Raw genomic sequence first — 17476 nt, forward strand, 5'->3', positions numbered from 1 at the left:
TGATAACAACACATGACCAATTATACAGATAAACAAGTCTGCCGTCGAACGATTGTCATATTTTACAAAAACTCAGAGTGGTGGTGGGCAATACGGCCTGAGAATATTATGGCTTTTTGCTGTAACAGTTTTATATCACAGTATGAAAAGGGATCGAGCATACCCAAACACTATGATCCCCTTTTATCTCCTCATACAAGCCTGTTTAATACTATAGTGCAGAGAGTATTTGATACTTAACACTGGTCCGTCCACCAGAGAAAGATGATTTTACAAAACACAGTGTTTGGATCTCAGTATGTTACATTCGATCTGAATCTGCGTCGTTTACTTTCACTCCTGCACAGCTTTGTTAAGCTGTTTGTAATAAAACTAAGATACTTACACACACACAATCCCACCATACCGTCACACACACAGACGACGCAGTCCCACCTGCCGCCAGTGCCCATCCTGAATCTGACTCCCATCAAAACTAGAGAAGGAAGAAGCTAAGGCAACCACAACAACCTTCCTACACCTTTATTGATTTTTAGTAAAGGTTTAAAATTACAGTGAAGCAACATTATAAGGGTTTTCCGTTTAAATCAATTAATTAAATGCATAGTAATTAAATAACAAATAATTTATGTTGTCTAGCAGGGAGGAAGAAAAGAAAGGTGAAAGAATCAAACAGACCAACAGCTTAAGTGAATTGCTCAACACATCGAGTGTTTGAACTAGATCAAACAACTAAGTACAGAACATTACTTTCTGTGCTGGTATACGGAGCATTCAATACATTATTGCAATTCATTTGACAATAATTGAATTACTTTTTTACTTGAAAGGCAATACATAAAGTGTTGCAGAGGTTTTAGGGGCTTATTTGGAATTCTGGCATTGGGCTGGTTTTTGGGCTTGCTTTGACGGGCCATTGGACTGGTTTTGTCTGGTTACACAAAGAGCTGGCAACACTGTGAACAACCCTCAAAGTAAAGAAAACTCTGAGCTCTGTTAAGTAAATCCTGCTTTGTTATACAGACCACTGTCCAAAAAAAAACTGCAACACAAAGTTTGAAAACAAGGTATGGTAGGGACAACAAATATTACAGCAATCACATTTTCTCACAGACAGACTGGACTCAAACATTCAAGGTAACCAAGTTTCAAAACTACCTCGAAAAACATCAAGCATCTATCGGAAACATTCAACAGGTAGAATCAAGTAGAGAATAAGTGGAAACCATTACAGTGTCGGAGTCTACTGCATCAGAAAACAAAAGATACAGAAACGACAATGTCACTGAGCTGTTTTTATCAACAGAACTGATGCTGTGCATGAACATACAGTATGAATATTACTGGCTTCTACATCATTTATCACAAGTTTACTGTTTACGGTTTACTGATACTATATTGACATTTGGGTTAAGACATTTTCCATTTGTATTAGAAAGCTGATTCCAGGAAACAGCAGAAATAATTTCTACAAAGATTGCAGCGATGCAGAAAACAAGATATCAGACTCAAATCCCAGAGGATTCTACATCAGCATTCATCTGAACATATAAAAAACATATCACCTGCTCTCTACAACTAAGATGCTAAAAAGCAGAGTCCTGTCTGGGAGAGTTTCAGCCAAAGTGCTGACAGAATTATTTATAACTAGCTCTCAGATTATGCAAGGAAACATCCTCATGAAGTCAACATGAAGAGACAGATAGAATAGGCCTTTTGCATCTGGTCGTACCGAGTATGCCTGGGAGACCTTGGTTTAGCTTAACCATTATGTAACACCATATCTCTCACGGCAACAAGCATGCAGGAAAGTATAATGTTGAAGAATCCATTATTGTAGTGTATGATCCCAGGATGTGGATGAGGATTGTTTGGACATGGAGTCACGTGTAGCCATATATCTACACGTGTATTTTTACCTTTCAGGATACGTTTTCATAGTGTTTCTACTTTAATGACTTTAACGACTATTGATGTTAGACCCATTAGTCCCTCCATGGTTTCACAGCAGCTTTTTTTTAAAACAAGTTGCACTGCAAGATGTGAGAATAATAATTTACTTTTCAAAGCCTTCCTGTATTGAAGGCATAAAGTACGATGTTGAAAGTAATTGAAAAGCCCTGAAGCCAACAATTTCAGTGACAATGCTGGTGAAAACTTTGGAGAAGATCTTTTTTTTTTTTTTTTAAAGAAAGTAGAAAAAGAGATTACTTTGTCTGGAGGCCTGAGCTATGGTGTTTTAAACAAAAAGAAATGAAGGACAGCCGATGGTCACTGATGCGGATAGTGATGTGAGTTCTGAGCTCCACAAAATGGAAATCAAACAGAAAAAGTCTTGTGATTTCAAAAGGATGACAAAAAAAGCTCACACACAAAAGAAGAGCCTCTGTTGCTCCAGGAGGAAAAAACAGACACCAGACCCATGAGAGTCACTGTGACGCGCTGCACTGATGACCATGCACATGCTAACGTCTGTACAGGGCAGCTTATTCTAACGTCAAAACATTCAGTATTACAAAGAAGTGTCATGGAAATGCTACATCAGAGGGGAAGTTCTACCAAATTGGAATTGGATTTGATATTTTTCTCTGAAATATCTGCCACAACGAAAAGAGAGAATTTACTTTGGTGCTCATAACAGTGACTTTTAAAAAATACCAGCAGTGGTCTAAACTATCAAACTTGACCAGAACTTATTAAATATTCTATCCTGAAAAAGCTTCCTGTATGTATGTTTTTCTTAAATTCTGTTGGCACCTTAAAATGCATTCACACCTAAGGCGTTTGTTTGGTCCGTTTGAAACGAACTCTGGTGCAGACCAAAGAACCAAACTCTGGTCCGCATAAAAACAGGGGTCTCGGTTCACTTACAAGTGCACAGTTTGGTTTGCCTTAGGTGACAACTGATTCTGGACCAAACAAGAGAAGTGCACCAAAAAGCAGTGCATTGTAGGTTGAATTTGGCTGTCTGTAAATGATGATAGGTTTGCTGAGCATTGCTAATGTTAGCAACACCAGCCTTCAGTCGTCCTTACAGGTTAACATGCTCATGCCTGTGCTAAGTGTGGTTACACATCGCTCCGGTCGATATGCCAGTTTACCCTGACACAGCCACATATAACTTCATCTCCATTTTAGAGATGAAAATATGCTACTGTCAAACTGTGCCACGCTACGGGATGCCATTCTCCCACTGTAACTTTTGACTCACACTCATCAGTGTCAGTCTCACTGATAGCCTGCTGTTCCTGCTGCTTCTAATTGCATGTTGGCAAATTATTCAGTATTGCATTGCTACTTTAGACAAAAGCAGGTTCTTTAAACACCAAAAATCAATCTCCAGCCTTTCAGATGTGAAAGTGTTCCTCTGTACCAAGCCCTCACAGGAACAACCTCCTCTATGCCTGGATAGTGTCTTTTTTTGTTTCAATCTCGGCCAAACAACAACCGAAGTGGGTGTTAATAATGAATGGATGTCTGTATTCTCCTCGCCAAAACATGTCTTAATTAATTAGGGCACACACCAGTGAATCAACATTTAAGTTCCTCTGTGTGAGTGACAACGCAGTGCTTAGTCATCAGCTGGTGCTCTGATATAACCCAACCCTCAAACCTCTGCTGTCAAGATTTGAAATGTGGGATCATCCACTGCAGACTCTTTCCCTTTTACCTTAAACACAGGTCATTCTCCCAGGCAAAACCTGCATAATGTATTACTGCACAATATGCCACGGTTGTAGGATATTTGTGGGGTTTCAAACATGCAAACATGAAGACTTAGTTTAGCAAGAACAAGACATAGATATATATAGATACAGAATGTAGTGACATTGGAACTATGGATGAAACTATGGTTACACTATTAACAAATGTTTAAAATTTCATGTTTACTTAATCGTTAAGGCTACACCAGTGTCTCTTCTCATGCTTAAGAAATGGGCCAGTACATTAAGTTTGACACAGCCTGCATTAAATGAAACAAAGGGACACATGTGGTGCATTAGCTTGCTATGTTAAATTAGCAACATTTAGTGTAGCAACACAGCAGCGAAGCATTGTGTCCATCAAAGAAACGAGTGAAGACGGCAGTATGGAGCCATTTCAGGTACATTGAGAATGACCGGCGAGTTATTCAAGAGGAAGGACCCCCCCCCCCCCCCCATCCAGCAAGACCGAAAAAAAGGTGAAGCTAAAATGTCAAACACATAAAACTTAATGTAGCCTCTGCTACCAATTCAGACTATGATAGCATTTTCCCAACAAGCAGCAAAACTAGGAACACTGGGCTATCATTGTGTTCATTAGTCTGTAGCCTTGATCATTCAGGCCAATGTCTTGTTTTATTAATAATAATAGGCTAATTAATTATAATGCTGAAAATCCTTTTCTTTACAACTTTAATCATTACTGTATCAGTAATGAGGTTTTGTTCATCTTTATTTATTGCTGTGTATAATGTATTATTTGATCACTGCGTTACTTCTGTTACCAAAGACAGCATTAAATAACATGTAAAAATATCTAAAGAATGTCCATGTGATTTCACAGATTAGTACTGTTATACAATTAATTATGTCGCTGACTGCAAACAAATTGGACAAGTTGAGACCTTGCTGCTATTTGAAGGGTTTAGACACTATGAGAGAAAGCACCGCTGGCCTTACGTCCTTTCTTGTCTTTTTTTATTTTTTATTTTTTATTATTTTTTAATTTGTGTTTTCTAATTTCTCTTTACAGCTGTAGTGCTCATTCAGACTTATGCTGGATTAATGCATTTTAGAAGCACTACATTTCCCAGCTACCCCTGGGGTAATTTTGGCATTAAAGCCAAGGACAACTCCGCATAGTGACAGGAACGGGGGTCGACTACCGCCTTTAGTCAAATGTTCACTTAGTGTGGAGACTACCACACACACACACACACACACACACACACACACACACACACACACACACACACACACACACACGGTCAAAACACCACTAAACTGTGCTTTTCAGCTACATGTTTCCTTCAGCTGTAACAAGTGTTCTCATGCTCATATTTGTCATGCACTGTTAAAACACAAGCAGTGACAGACACACACAATCACAGAGTCACTCACGATACGATACAGTGCAGTATGATCCGTGGTCCACTTTAACAGTATCACAATACAGCGATTCTACAATAATTTAAATATTGCAAGACAACAATGAAACATCTAAATATCTAATTAATGGAGAACAGAAAATTATTTGTCAAAGATAAAGTGCAGGATTATTGTCCATATTTTGCACCACTGATTCTATAATTGTATCACTAGGCCAGGCAATACATATTCATATGGATATTTTGTCCCACCCTTACTCTCCCACACACAAACATTTTTCTGACCTAATGGGTACAGTGTAGTTTTTTTTATATAGAGGTCATTAATGCAATTGTAGCATTCAGTAAACTATCTCTTGTACAATTTAATTCACATTTGATATTTTGATTGATTCCATCTGGAACATTTTCCTGATGTCACACAAAACTGTCAACTTGTTACACTTCAATCTTCAGTCTGGCTTTGCCCCCAATCAAAACAATCTCTTGAAAGGAGGATTCCATTTTTACTGACAAATCCCTCAGGACAATCATATCCACCCGAATATGACATTGAATCTTGTTAGAACTAGGAAGCTATACCACATCCTTATTGTTGAGGTTTCAAGAGTCGAGCAGAGATAAGATAAATCAAATTCACCACCTGGAGATAGCACAGACATGCTGTCTATGTAAAGTATTATCTCTTGCATCAGTTGTGTTTCATGGAGGTTTATTTAAAACATTACAAACTAAAGCCTAAATTCCACCAGATGCATGTTCTGTCCATCTCTGCTCTGTTACGGCAGCGGAGCTGAAAGGTTTTTACTTTATTCAATGTGTGTGCTTCCACTGGCTCCACTGCGCTGCGTCTCAGCTTTGGCAGTCCGGAGCCCTCCGTGGCAGATATGCAAGGTTTCTATTTTTGCCGAATGCCAGAGCAAGACGAATCAATTTACCACAGAAAAGAAGGAGCGGTACAGGAAGTTAGACACCAGACAACATTAAAATATCCTGTTGATTTTCAGAAAAAAAATCTCTGTTTTGATGGTTCAGAAAAATGACCGTATATGTGTTTGTTTGAGGTGTTTTAAATGGTTAATCTGTAAAATTACTGCAGGAATTCCTTTGTCTCGGCCCTCCAGCTGTCTGGCAGTACTCTCCGAGTTGTGCACAGAGAACGCAGCCTTTGGGTGTTGACGGACGAGGGTACACGGAGCCGTACATTTCCAACCACAAGTTGTGTGTAACAGGACTTAACCACCTTGATGTCAACCACTTGTTTGAAGTCTGAAGCTTGGGATCTGAGTTGTCGCTATCTTTTTTGGATGAGATGCACGTCATGCCAACACCACACAATGCATTAGTAATGACTGCTATCAAAAGCATTTTCATCTCATTTTTAACACGTTCAAATGCAGTGGTATGAGATCGTGTACATTGTGTATATTTTCTTGTGAATCCCACTAGCCTCCATTCCCCCACTAGATAAAGGAATAACCCAGACTGTGAATGCATCAACATTTCTGGCAGCTAAACAAAGCTCTGCCTTGCCCACATTTCCCGGCTTTTTCTGCCAACTTGCTCCCAGCTGCTTAAACCATCACAAAAAGCAGTTAAAATGTGGACAGCTTCAGCAAATCCACAGAACCATATTGAGAGCGCATTCTAGCAATGGTCCAGAGATGCCCTTGAGATAATCTATAAGAAAAAACATCAAACAACAGCAAATGTATTGAGGACGTACCAATCCCAAAGACAATGTATAAATTCTCAAACATGAAAGCTTGGATGAATGAAGGGGTCAGGGCCCTGTCGGGTCAGGTCAGGCTGAGACTTAAAGATCGCCTCAAAGGAGCAAAGCAGAAGCATCAAGAGAGAGACTGAGGTGAGACCTCAACTTCAACAACAACAAAAAAGATACGTAGCAAGCAATCAGGAACATCAAATGGCTACATCATGTGTGGGGCCACACTCCAGATAGACACCTTTTTATGTTGGCTTTGATCTCCTAAACAACGATTCAGCCATCAAAGAATCCCGCTGAGACTGAAATCTGCTGGGCCTTCAAACATTGCTGTCCTGTCCCATGAACATGTGCTAACAAGCTTGAAAATGTCATTTCTAAATAATACAAAAATCACTTTCACAGGAGTGTTTTCATTTTCTTCAAGACAGCCATCATACTAACCCTGCCAAAAAAACATGCATTTAACTTGCGAGTGACAGAATAACTCAGTCAACAGTGATACGATCGGCCAGCTTGAGTCAAGATGAGACAGGACAGTAAACACAGCTGGGACTTTTCCTGCAAATTCCTCAAGGATTTTGTCTCATTGTGAATCCATCTCTCATGTGGCCTTACGACTTTGCGTAAGAGGTAATTAGGTGGACCAAATGAATCAGAAACTTAGTTTATTAAACTGTTTGACAACAATGAATAAAATAGATTTATAGCCATAATGTCAGTAATAATGGTAAAGTAGTATTAGCTGTAACAATAGACTGATCATTCTTTTATAAATATTATCATCAGAAATGATGATGAAACGGTCATTATTTATGAGCATTAAATTAGGTTTCTTTTCATAGGTGAAGCCTGTTATTTTGAATATTTCCTTTATTGGAAAGGACAGTAGGAAATGTGGGGAACAGAGATGTTCCCTGTTGTCCAATCACTTCAACATTTCTGAAATTTCACAAACTGATGAAGGATTCTGCTGCTGTAAACACAAACATAGTTTCACTGGCCTTGTTTCAAATAGGGAAGCCAGAACATCTTACTAGCGGCCCACTTTCCAAGAAAACCTTGGCGGCCAATTCTTGTGGTCCTCGGAAAAGAAAAGAGGTGCATTCAAAGTCTCAGTTTTTTTTCCATAAGCAGAACAACTTCATCAGAGAAACTCCCTCAAAACAGCTAGAGATGCAGCAGCTGTTTGGTGTGGTGATACAAGGAGATGTAATATGAAACATATATTAATTCAACATAATAATTAGTAAATGATAAAATAAAGAAAAGTGACACAACAGCTATGTCTTTTTTAATGGCTTGTATGTTGGCAGACTGGGTTTATTATTATTTTTTAAAGCAAAGCAATAGCTACCACCACACAGCCACCATTAAACACTGGTTTCATAGCATTTATAACTAATGGGGGCTAACATTGCATATGTATGCTAACTGCTAATTTTGATAAGGACAGCTAAGTCATTTGTAACTCAATAATCAACAACTATTCAAAATGAAATATTAGGTTAGTTCTGGAGTGAGCATGGGACTATTGTTGCTGAACACTGAGCCAGGGAGATATAACAATAACAACAAGCTCTACCATATTCAAACACATTTAACATGGTGAATAAAGAGTTTTTGATCCTGGGTTTCTAACTGTTATGAAAATGTTTGCATTCAGACTGAAATAGATTCTTCATCAGACTCTCAAAACAAAATTGGGAAAAATATCAAGATGCTTTTCGAGTATGTTTTTTTTAACAAAGTTTAAAGAGCCCATATTATGCCCTTTTTGGGGTTCATATATTTAATCTATGTACCTACTAAAGTATGTTCACAATAGTTAAAGTTCTTAAAAAGTGTCTGTTTTCATGAACTGTCGCTCCATGCACCGTCTCTCTTCTGACTCTCTCTCTAAGGCTCTGAAGTGCCCACGTTCAGAGTCCCCACGTGGGCCAAGTCTGATCTGATTGGTCGGCCTGTCGGCTCTGCCATAATTGGTCAGTCACTCAGCACGGTTCTCAGAAATGTCCCGCCTCTTTTACCATATTGGGAATGCAGCCACTGGCTCCGTCCGAGGGGAGCATAAACATTAGCACCTTAGCACTACTGTGCTACCGCAGGCTACGGCATATGGTGGGCGTGTTACAGAAGTTAACAGGCGTGCAACATGAGCTGCTGGGCTTGCCACAACGAGCCAATGGGCTTAGATCAGTGATCTCACACTGACAAGACGTCACACTGACAAATTTTTATCGAGGGGGGCTAGAACCGAGCGTTACATGCAGCTAATGCTACAGCTAACAGGAGGACGTAGGAGAAGCTGCGTTTCTGCAGACTTTGAATTTTTTCACATAGATGTGCCTAAACATGCACAGGACACATGGAAAACACACTAAAGATCATATAAAACCAGAAAGAACTTAATATGGGACCTTTAAACAATATCATTTTAATATAAGGCTTAATCTACCCTGTATAAATGCCATGTATGAGGGAAAGTAGGAAAATTATGTAATTTAAGGTTAAACTGGATGAAGCTGTTGCTAGTTTGCATAAAAAATGTGTCTGCTTTTCAACTGCTATTTGCAGTTTCATTTTCTGCTTTTCTCTAAGAGATTATGCCAGTTGATGTCATATGTTTGCATGTTTAGCATGTTTGACTTGATACTAGTGAACGTATACCTCATTTATCTCACTCTCTGTTTATGCTATACATCATCTTTAACTGGATTATCGAATTTGTCCAGCTAAGAGCAACATGAGATAAATACAGACCTCATGCACTGAGGGATTAAAGCCTACTCGGGCAGGTCTGTTGCTCTTATGTATGTGATGCAGTGATCCCGCTCCGCTAATAATAAGATAAAAGAATCTGCAGCATGAGGACTTTGTAAAGTGTGGATCATGTTTTGTCTTTTCGAAAGAAAGGGGTGTTGTTGACATATGTTGTCCATAAATAAGTGAATTAAAAATGCCCTATATTGTCAAAACATTTATCTTGGTGCCACATGTATAAACCATTTAAAACAATTGGGGATTTGTTCTTTACAGAATTGCAATTACTCTTGCTTCTTTTTTAATATTTTAACTTAAATTTTGCAGTTTTTGCACTCTGATATTTAGGCTGAATGTGATTCTGTATGTTTTGTATTTTCTTTAAAATGTCATGTGGGTTTGGTTTTCATGCACATTTACAGGTTTCTACCTCACCCACAAACATGCTTGTACATTTCCCATGTTTTTCTTTTTTCTTTTGGGATATTCATTTGAAATAAATAAACTTGTCCATAGTGAGAAAAGTGTGAAAATGATGGAGGACATTTTAAAGGTGGATGAAGACAAAACAAGACAACAACTGAGAAGCTTATCTATTATTCAAAGCGAGAACAGAGGAGTCCAGTTAGATGACTCGCTCAACTTTGATAACAGCAGAGTTGAGAGGAAGCTAATTCATTTAATTGTTTTGACGGTTTACTTAGCCAACAACTAAAATGATTCTACATGACACACTTTGGCTCTACAATATTTATCATTTTTAATTGAAGTGTTTAGGCCATTATTACCATCATTGTTATTCAGCCATGCATACTCATAAGATCTCTTCCTGTCTCTGTGGAAATATCTTGGATTGAATCAAGTCCACTTTATGTTTTGTGTTTTCATTTCTCTTTTTCTTTGGAAGTACTTAGTGTTTGCCCAGAAGGTTTTACTGTGGGCAGTGATGACTCTGAAGCAGTATTTAGCACATTAGAAAACACAGACTGGAAGACCTAAAATTGAGGCCAGAGGCTCAGGAAGGCTTGTCATGGAGAGAGGCGAGGGGACAGAAGCAAATACTAAAACATTCAAGAGCGACAGATCTGTTTCTGTTAATGCATGTGCTGCATTATGCAACAACTAAATAAAAAATAACTTTCTAAACAAAATACCTCTCTCAATTTCATGCAAACAGGATTTTCTCCTCCAAAGTGGATGATTAGAAAGCTGGTTATACTTTTAAAATCAGAAATCATCAGAGTTGAGATTACAGTAGATGAAAGAACATTAGTTTAGTTGTTACACATTTGCTTCCTCGTTCATATTTTATAAAAACACTTCATCAATAGCTTTTCTGATAGAGTTTTATTTCTGGTATAATATATTGAGTTCTTTCTCAGAAATTTACGGCTCCTTTTTAATTATTTTTTAGAATGTCCATGATAGGCTGTTAAACGTTTGAGGCTATGATCATTTGGCATACCTTTACTGCCATTTTTCAACAATTTGAGATTGAAGAGTGCTCTTTTTAATGACCTCAAGTAGGTCAGGCGTCAGATTAAAAACAAAACTCAAGTGAGCTTTTTTGGTTTTGTCTGAAGACTAAAGAAGAGGAAGTAATAGAACAAGAGATCAAGATGACACACATACACACACACACACACACACACATACAGTTGTAATGGCCTTAATTGCTGTCTAGCCACTGTTGTATTATGATATGACCACCAGTGAAGATATGAAGATAAAGCCCCTCTGCATTCAGACAAGAAATCAAGAAATAGAAGGACCATAAATGTAAAGAAAGAGGGAGAAACAAAGACTTCCAGAATTATACAGAAATGACAAGCAAAAAAAGTTCCAGTCCAGTTCCGGTGGAATGACAGACTTTAAGCCTGTTAAATTTTGTCTTTGAATCCATCCATGACTCCCTAAGAAGATTTACTGTGGCTTTGATCTTTTCAGCTGCTTTTTATGCTAAAGCTTGCTCAAACTTTTGGGAATGCACGTGTGTTTTACTTTTAGAAAGTCTGAAATAAATAAATACAGTAATGTTTGTCAAATTTAAATGGAAGTAAACAATTATTATTTCAGGATTTGTTGCTGAAAACACTCACTTGATACGTCCAAACAGGGAATCATGTTATTAAGGGCAACAAACCATTTGACCTTGACCTTTTGAGATTTTGGGGCTACCATTAAAATGTCATGAGCCAAGATTTGAAACATGTGGGATGGAGTATAGCACAGTTGTAATTCCTCTAGGTCCCAATATTATTCCTTCTAGTCCCAATACAGCAGGAGTCCCCACCTGGCCTTAGGTCATTTGGATAGGGGCGCAAACACCCAGTGTGAAACAGTAGGGTGAAGGTGATTTCCATTTGTATTTTGTGGTGTATGTTACTGGTAATGGCCAACCTTTTTATTACACATCCCAATGCAAATTATTGTCATTTATAATAACAATGAACAATATTTTGATCAATTTTATTTAAGTAAAAGTTTAAATATCAAAATAAAAGCATTTTACTGATGAGGTCACGTGTGGGTCAAAGCTGCACAAGCAGCACATGCACGGTAAGCGGCCACTTTCAGTTAGTGAGGAGAAAACATGAAGAAACAAAGGACGTTAACACAGACCACAGACAGTGAAGTGGAGACACTTTATCTTCATATCTTCACTGGTGGTCATATCATAATACAACAGTATTGTCCGACTGCCACCACAACAAGGCTCTGCAACAGACCGGATGTTAGAAACACGCTGCGTCTGTCACTCACACATAACGCCATGCTACGACCACCTTGTCTCAGGAGAACAGGCTCAGGGCTCACACTGATGGTGAGTTAAGTTTTTTCTCTGAAGTGTTTTCGACAGTAGTTCAAGTTCACTTCACATGAAATAAGTAGAGGATTGCCAAGGTCTGTCTCTTTCTAAAATTTCTTTATCTACAAATAAAGAGGTTTAATTATGCTAGAAAAATTCAAATAAAGCTAAGAATAAGACGCAAAAATAAACAGGACTTGAATCTGAGAACACAGGAAGATTCAAAATATTTGACAAAAGGTTGCTTGAGGACCAGCTAAGTAAAGGTTTAACAAATCATCATGAATATTTTCACAATATTATTCATGAAAAATAAATAAAGGCAAGCATGGATACTTGTGGAAAGTAAATACTGAGAATTTGGATGCTTCTTATATCATTATTACAAACGAAGACTTTAAAATGTAATTATGAAAGCAATATATTTATCGTAAAAAATAAAATAAACTATTTTTAAGAAATGATTCTCCCACAACAACTGTATGCTGAGAATGGTTAAACAACAGGTGGATTTAAGCAACTTTATATCTGGCAGACTCCCTTTTCCCTTTATGACATGTTGATTCATTTCTCCCTTTCTTTAAAGATAGTCTACAAAATTCCTGTAATGATTTTCAGTTGGAAGCATGTTTCCTGTCCTGAGGTAATAGTCCTCATTGAAACAACAGTGGGTTCAAATCCGGCCCATAGGCCCTTTGTTGCACGTCATCACCTCCCTCTGCTCCCAACACTTCCTGCCTCTCTTCAGCTGTCCTATAGGCTTTCCATGAAAGGCAGAAATGGTCCAAAAAAAAGCATTTTTAACGATTTCTGCAACTAACCTTCAGAACAGCTGTCAACACTTTTAAACAAGGTCACATATTTCTCTCTGCAGCAAACCAGTCTTACACCCATACAGACAAATAAACAACCAGACAAAGAGCACAGTGACATTTTTGTGTCAAAAAAAGGTTCAATATTGACATTAAACCCCAAACTGCTTGATTTAAGGAGGACTTAGAGGACACATGTCAGCCTATTGAAGTGAACATAGCCTACATTGAGATTGACATGTGGTAGGCTATTGACATTTCAAACAATAAAATAAATAATAAAAATATAGGCCTTTTTGAGTGAAACATTTAATAAAATATGCATAACTTGACCAAGATTTAAAAAAAAAACATTTCTATCAAACATTTGAAAATATACATTTGATTTTGAAATTGTCTTGCTAAGTGCAGACATACTATATCTGTATGGAGCATAATGTAGCCTATGATAATATCAACAGTGAGAATAGCCTATGAGTTAGGATACTGCCCCGCTCTCTCTACATCAGGTAGCCTATAGGTCTATTACATTCAATGAAATGATGAAACCAAAAGCTATTTCAAATCAATCTGTAACAAGCTTTCTTCACAAAGGTAAAGTATCATACTGAATATCATTTCTAACTCGAGTGGAACACAATAATAGCAACTTTTTTTAGTTGTCCACCATTCTATCAATTTCTTTATCTATCTATCCACAGGGTTATTGGCATTCAGGCAGGACAGGTTATAACAATAATAATAATAATAATAATAATAATAATAACTTTATTTCTATAGCACCTTTTAAAAACACAGGTTTACAAAGTGCTTTGACAAACAGCAAAAACAAGAACAAACTAAACCAAACACAGAAGAACAGAAACAACAGTAAGAACATAACAAATGCAAAATACAAAAAATAATTAAATACAATTCAACAGAAATGAACCCAAAGTGCACGATACCCAACAGACATATATAACCCGACCATCACAAGAACCATCATAAGAACCATCACAAGAACCCAGGCAAAACAAGAACCATCACAAGAACCATCATAAGAACCATCAGGCAAAACAAGAACCCAACAACACGAGCTGAGACCAAGAGGACCAAAGATTTAAAAAGATGTAAGAAACTAAAAGAGATAAAAGCAAATAAAAAGAGAACAGCAATAAGAAGGTAAGAGCAGTAAAAGAAACAGAAACAAGTGGTTAAAGGATTAAAAAAAAAAAAAAAACTGTAATATTAATAAAAATAAAAAGTAAATATAAAACATAAATAGACAAAGTAAGTAAGATAAGAAATGACCAAGTTAAAACATAAGAGGATTTAAGATAAGAGCATAAATACGAGATAAGAGGATAAATAAAAGGACAGTAAGAAGTAAAAGAAGATAAAAATAGTTAAACCAGTAAGAAAAGACATTATATATTGTTATATGAAGCTTACCTGAGGAACAGAGCAACTTTCCAGGCGAGTATAAAGCCCGCCACAGAGAGCTTCTTCCTCCTCATCTCTCTCCAGAGGCGCGAAAACCTCTGCAGCTTTCAGCACCGCGAACAGCGCTCGTCCTTCAGACAACAGGCGGGGGGCAACTCACAAACATACTCCAAAAAAAACTCAACGTGTAAGGTTAATTCCCATCAGAAGGACGAAAAGCAACATTTAAGCTCAGCATTTTACTGAACAAACTGCTTCTTCTAAGGAGCGAAACGCGGAGTGAGTCCACGACAGCTGTTCCGTGCCCTCATGCAGCAACGGGGGCAGAGAGTCCCGCCCTCCACTCCGGATTGGCATGACTGACGGACCGCTCCGCCAACCATCTACAGTCTTATATTCATTTTTTCCAGTTGAGTCGCATCTTAAATTAGAAGTCCAGTGAGCTGGATCAAATTTGACACCCACCCATGCGTTATTACACTTTTCCTCCCCTCTCTCTCTGAATAAACCCTCCAAAGTCTATACACTTATACATTTTCTTTCCCTCATTCTCTGTTTATTTCTCCATCTGTCTCTGTCTTTCCGCTCTGTTAGGCAGGATTGCTAAGAGTCGCATGTGGTTGTGAGTCCCGGCTGTAAAGTATGCCTTTGTGGACGTCAGTTTGCCATATGTGGCCAAAGAGGGCGTGGGCAGAGTGGAGACGATGAGACCTAAAATTCACCTCAAGAGCACTCTTATGTTAGAATAAAGTAGCCTACACATGCAGACCTTTGAAAACGTGCAGGGATGTGAACAGCTTTTTTAACTTTCAGAATGCATACATTATGTTTGGTGACTCATTACAAAGATAACACTCAAAAGACAGTGAGGCAGTGATGAGGAGTGCAAAGGATGCTGAAATTAACATGATCAAATTCAAAGCCTAATGGTGTATCTGGAAGGTATAGCCTATAGGCTACATAAGGTATAGATGAGGGTATAACTTTTAACCTGAATTATCAAGATACATAATGTAAATAAAACCCCCTCAAGGCGAAACTGAGAGGCAGCTCTTTAATCCTTAAGTCTCAGATATAAAATGGCAGCTGTCAGGATATTCACAATAGTCATGCTCATAAACCAGAATAATATGTGTGTGTTTGCAGATCTATTCTCAGCTGAGTTGCTTGGGATATATAGATTCTAAATAGGCTTACATCCCATCCATGTAATCCAATTAATCCACTGCAATATTGGTTGCATGAATTGACATTTTTGAATAACTCTCATTTGAATTGATTGAGGATATTATCTAACATAATTCCAATCCAAAGCATGAAACTGAGGTGCTGCTCAGGGAGTGTGTTTAGCTACAGATTTGTGAAAGGGAATAACTCGTGATAATTTCAAACAGCAGCCTATAAATCAGCCTGGAGGTGTGCTAGCTATGGGTTGTCAAATATGCTGATCAGGAAGCGATTGAATGATAAACATTTGATACCATTGTCAATACTTGATTCTGATTGTCAGCTGGGGGCAAACAAATCCTGACCACTGAAAACAGTAGTTCTGATAAAACTGACTGTTCACCGTTCTACATGACTGCATTGGCCTTTTTCTAAATCTACATCAACATGGACACAGCCAAAGCCTCTGCTTATGAAACTTAAAAAAACAAACTTGTTTGCCAACATCAACATAAGAGACATTAAAGCTCTGCTTATCTGGTTAAGAAACAAACAAACAAGAGTGATCATTTCTGTAAAGGTATTTCAATTCTTAAAAAAACTCCAGGTGTCAGATTAAGTAAGATAAAGAAGACTACAGAAAGCTTTAGGCTTAAGGCTTACATTTTCCACAGCAGTGAATTGAGTTGCAGTGGGTGTTAAACTTGACAGTTGAAAGACACAAGAAAAGTAAGCAGCAGGAGCAGATTTTATTTGTTTGAAAACAGTGACTCACTTCCATGTTATATATATACAGTATATATAAGCACCTGTTTGAAGAAGCAGGCTGAAGTTAAGCAAACGCTGTCCCAATAAACACATCGAGTGTATGTTCTTGAAGGCATGTGTACGGTGACATTTTATGAATAGAAACATAGTTCTAAAGAACGGGCTGCCTGACATCAAGGTGAAGCAGTGAAAATACTTAAAAGCCCAGCTGTTTTTTTTTTTTTTAAATATATGACTCTTTTAAGAGGCTAAGGTAAGTCATGAACCTGTCTGCGGCGGTACAAAGCTTAGCTTCTGTACAACAACTCTGGCTTCTCTTATAGGGACCGTGCTGTTATCTACTGTACATACACTTATCTCGTACAACGCCATTAAAAAAAACAACTAATCCTTTAAGCTTATTTCGCCTTCACTGTACTGTAAGGTTTCATACAAGAACAACTTTATGCTGTAAGTTGTAGTATGAAAGCACAGCTAAACATGTCCGTTATTGATCACTTGATCAGTCATTGATATATTTATTACACACAGTTTAACCCACTTGCCAAGACAAGGAGGTGAACTATTATCTTTTTGAGATGTGGCCAGTAAGCACAGTTAACAAGATACTTCTTAGAGTGCATTTTTTGAAGTATATTAGGAGCTGAACATCCTGCTCACCAGCCAGACTCAAGACAGAATGAGTTTGAGAAGCAGTCCATCATTGTTACCACGGAGCCAAAGTGTTATATGAAGCACCAAACCTGTCAGGTGTGAGGGCAGGTGTGATACAGCCGCGATATTAACCTGCGATATTAACACAGCCACACACATACAGGGGTCGAGGGTTTGAGACTCACTGAAGACGCCTGCTCTCTGCACCGCTGTCAGTCAGTCATGACTCCCTCCTCCTCCTCCTTCCCCTCCTCCTCCTC

The 17476-nt window shown here is 38.1% G+C and overlaps 1 protein-coding gene across 1 annotated transcript in view; it reads right to left on the reverse strand.

Moving 5' to 3' along the window:
- The window catches only part of LOC132982354 (glycine receptor subunit alpha-3-like), a 52671-nt gene extending 37760 nt beyond the window's left edge, over positions 1-14911 (reverse strand). The window contains exon 1 of the mRNA XM_061048805.1: positions 14637-14911. Coding sequence (XP_060904788.1) covers positions 14637-14701 — 65 coding nt within the window. The 5' untranslated portion in view covers positions 14702-14911. The remainder of the gene's footprint in view (positions 1-14636) is intronic.
- Positions 14912-17476: the final 2565 nt, after the last annotated feature.

The sequence above is a fragment of the Labrus mixtus genome, chromosome 2, assembly GCF_963584025.1.
Source record: "Labrus mixtus chromosome 2, fLabMix1.1, whole genome shotgun sequence".
Classification (NCBI taxonomy): domain Eukaryota; kingdom Metazoa; phylum Chordata; class Actinopteri; order Labriformes; family Labridae; genus Labrus; species Labrus mixtus.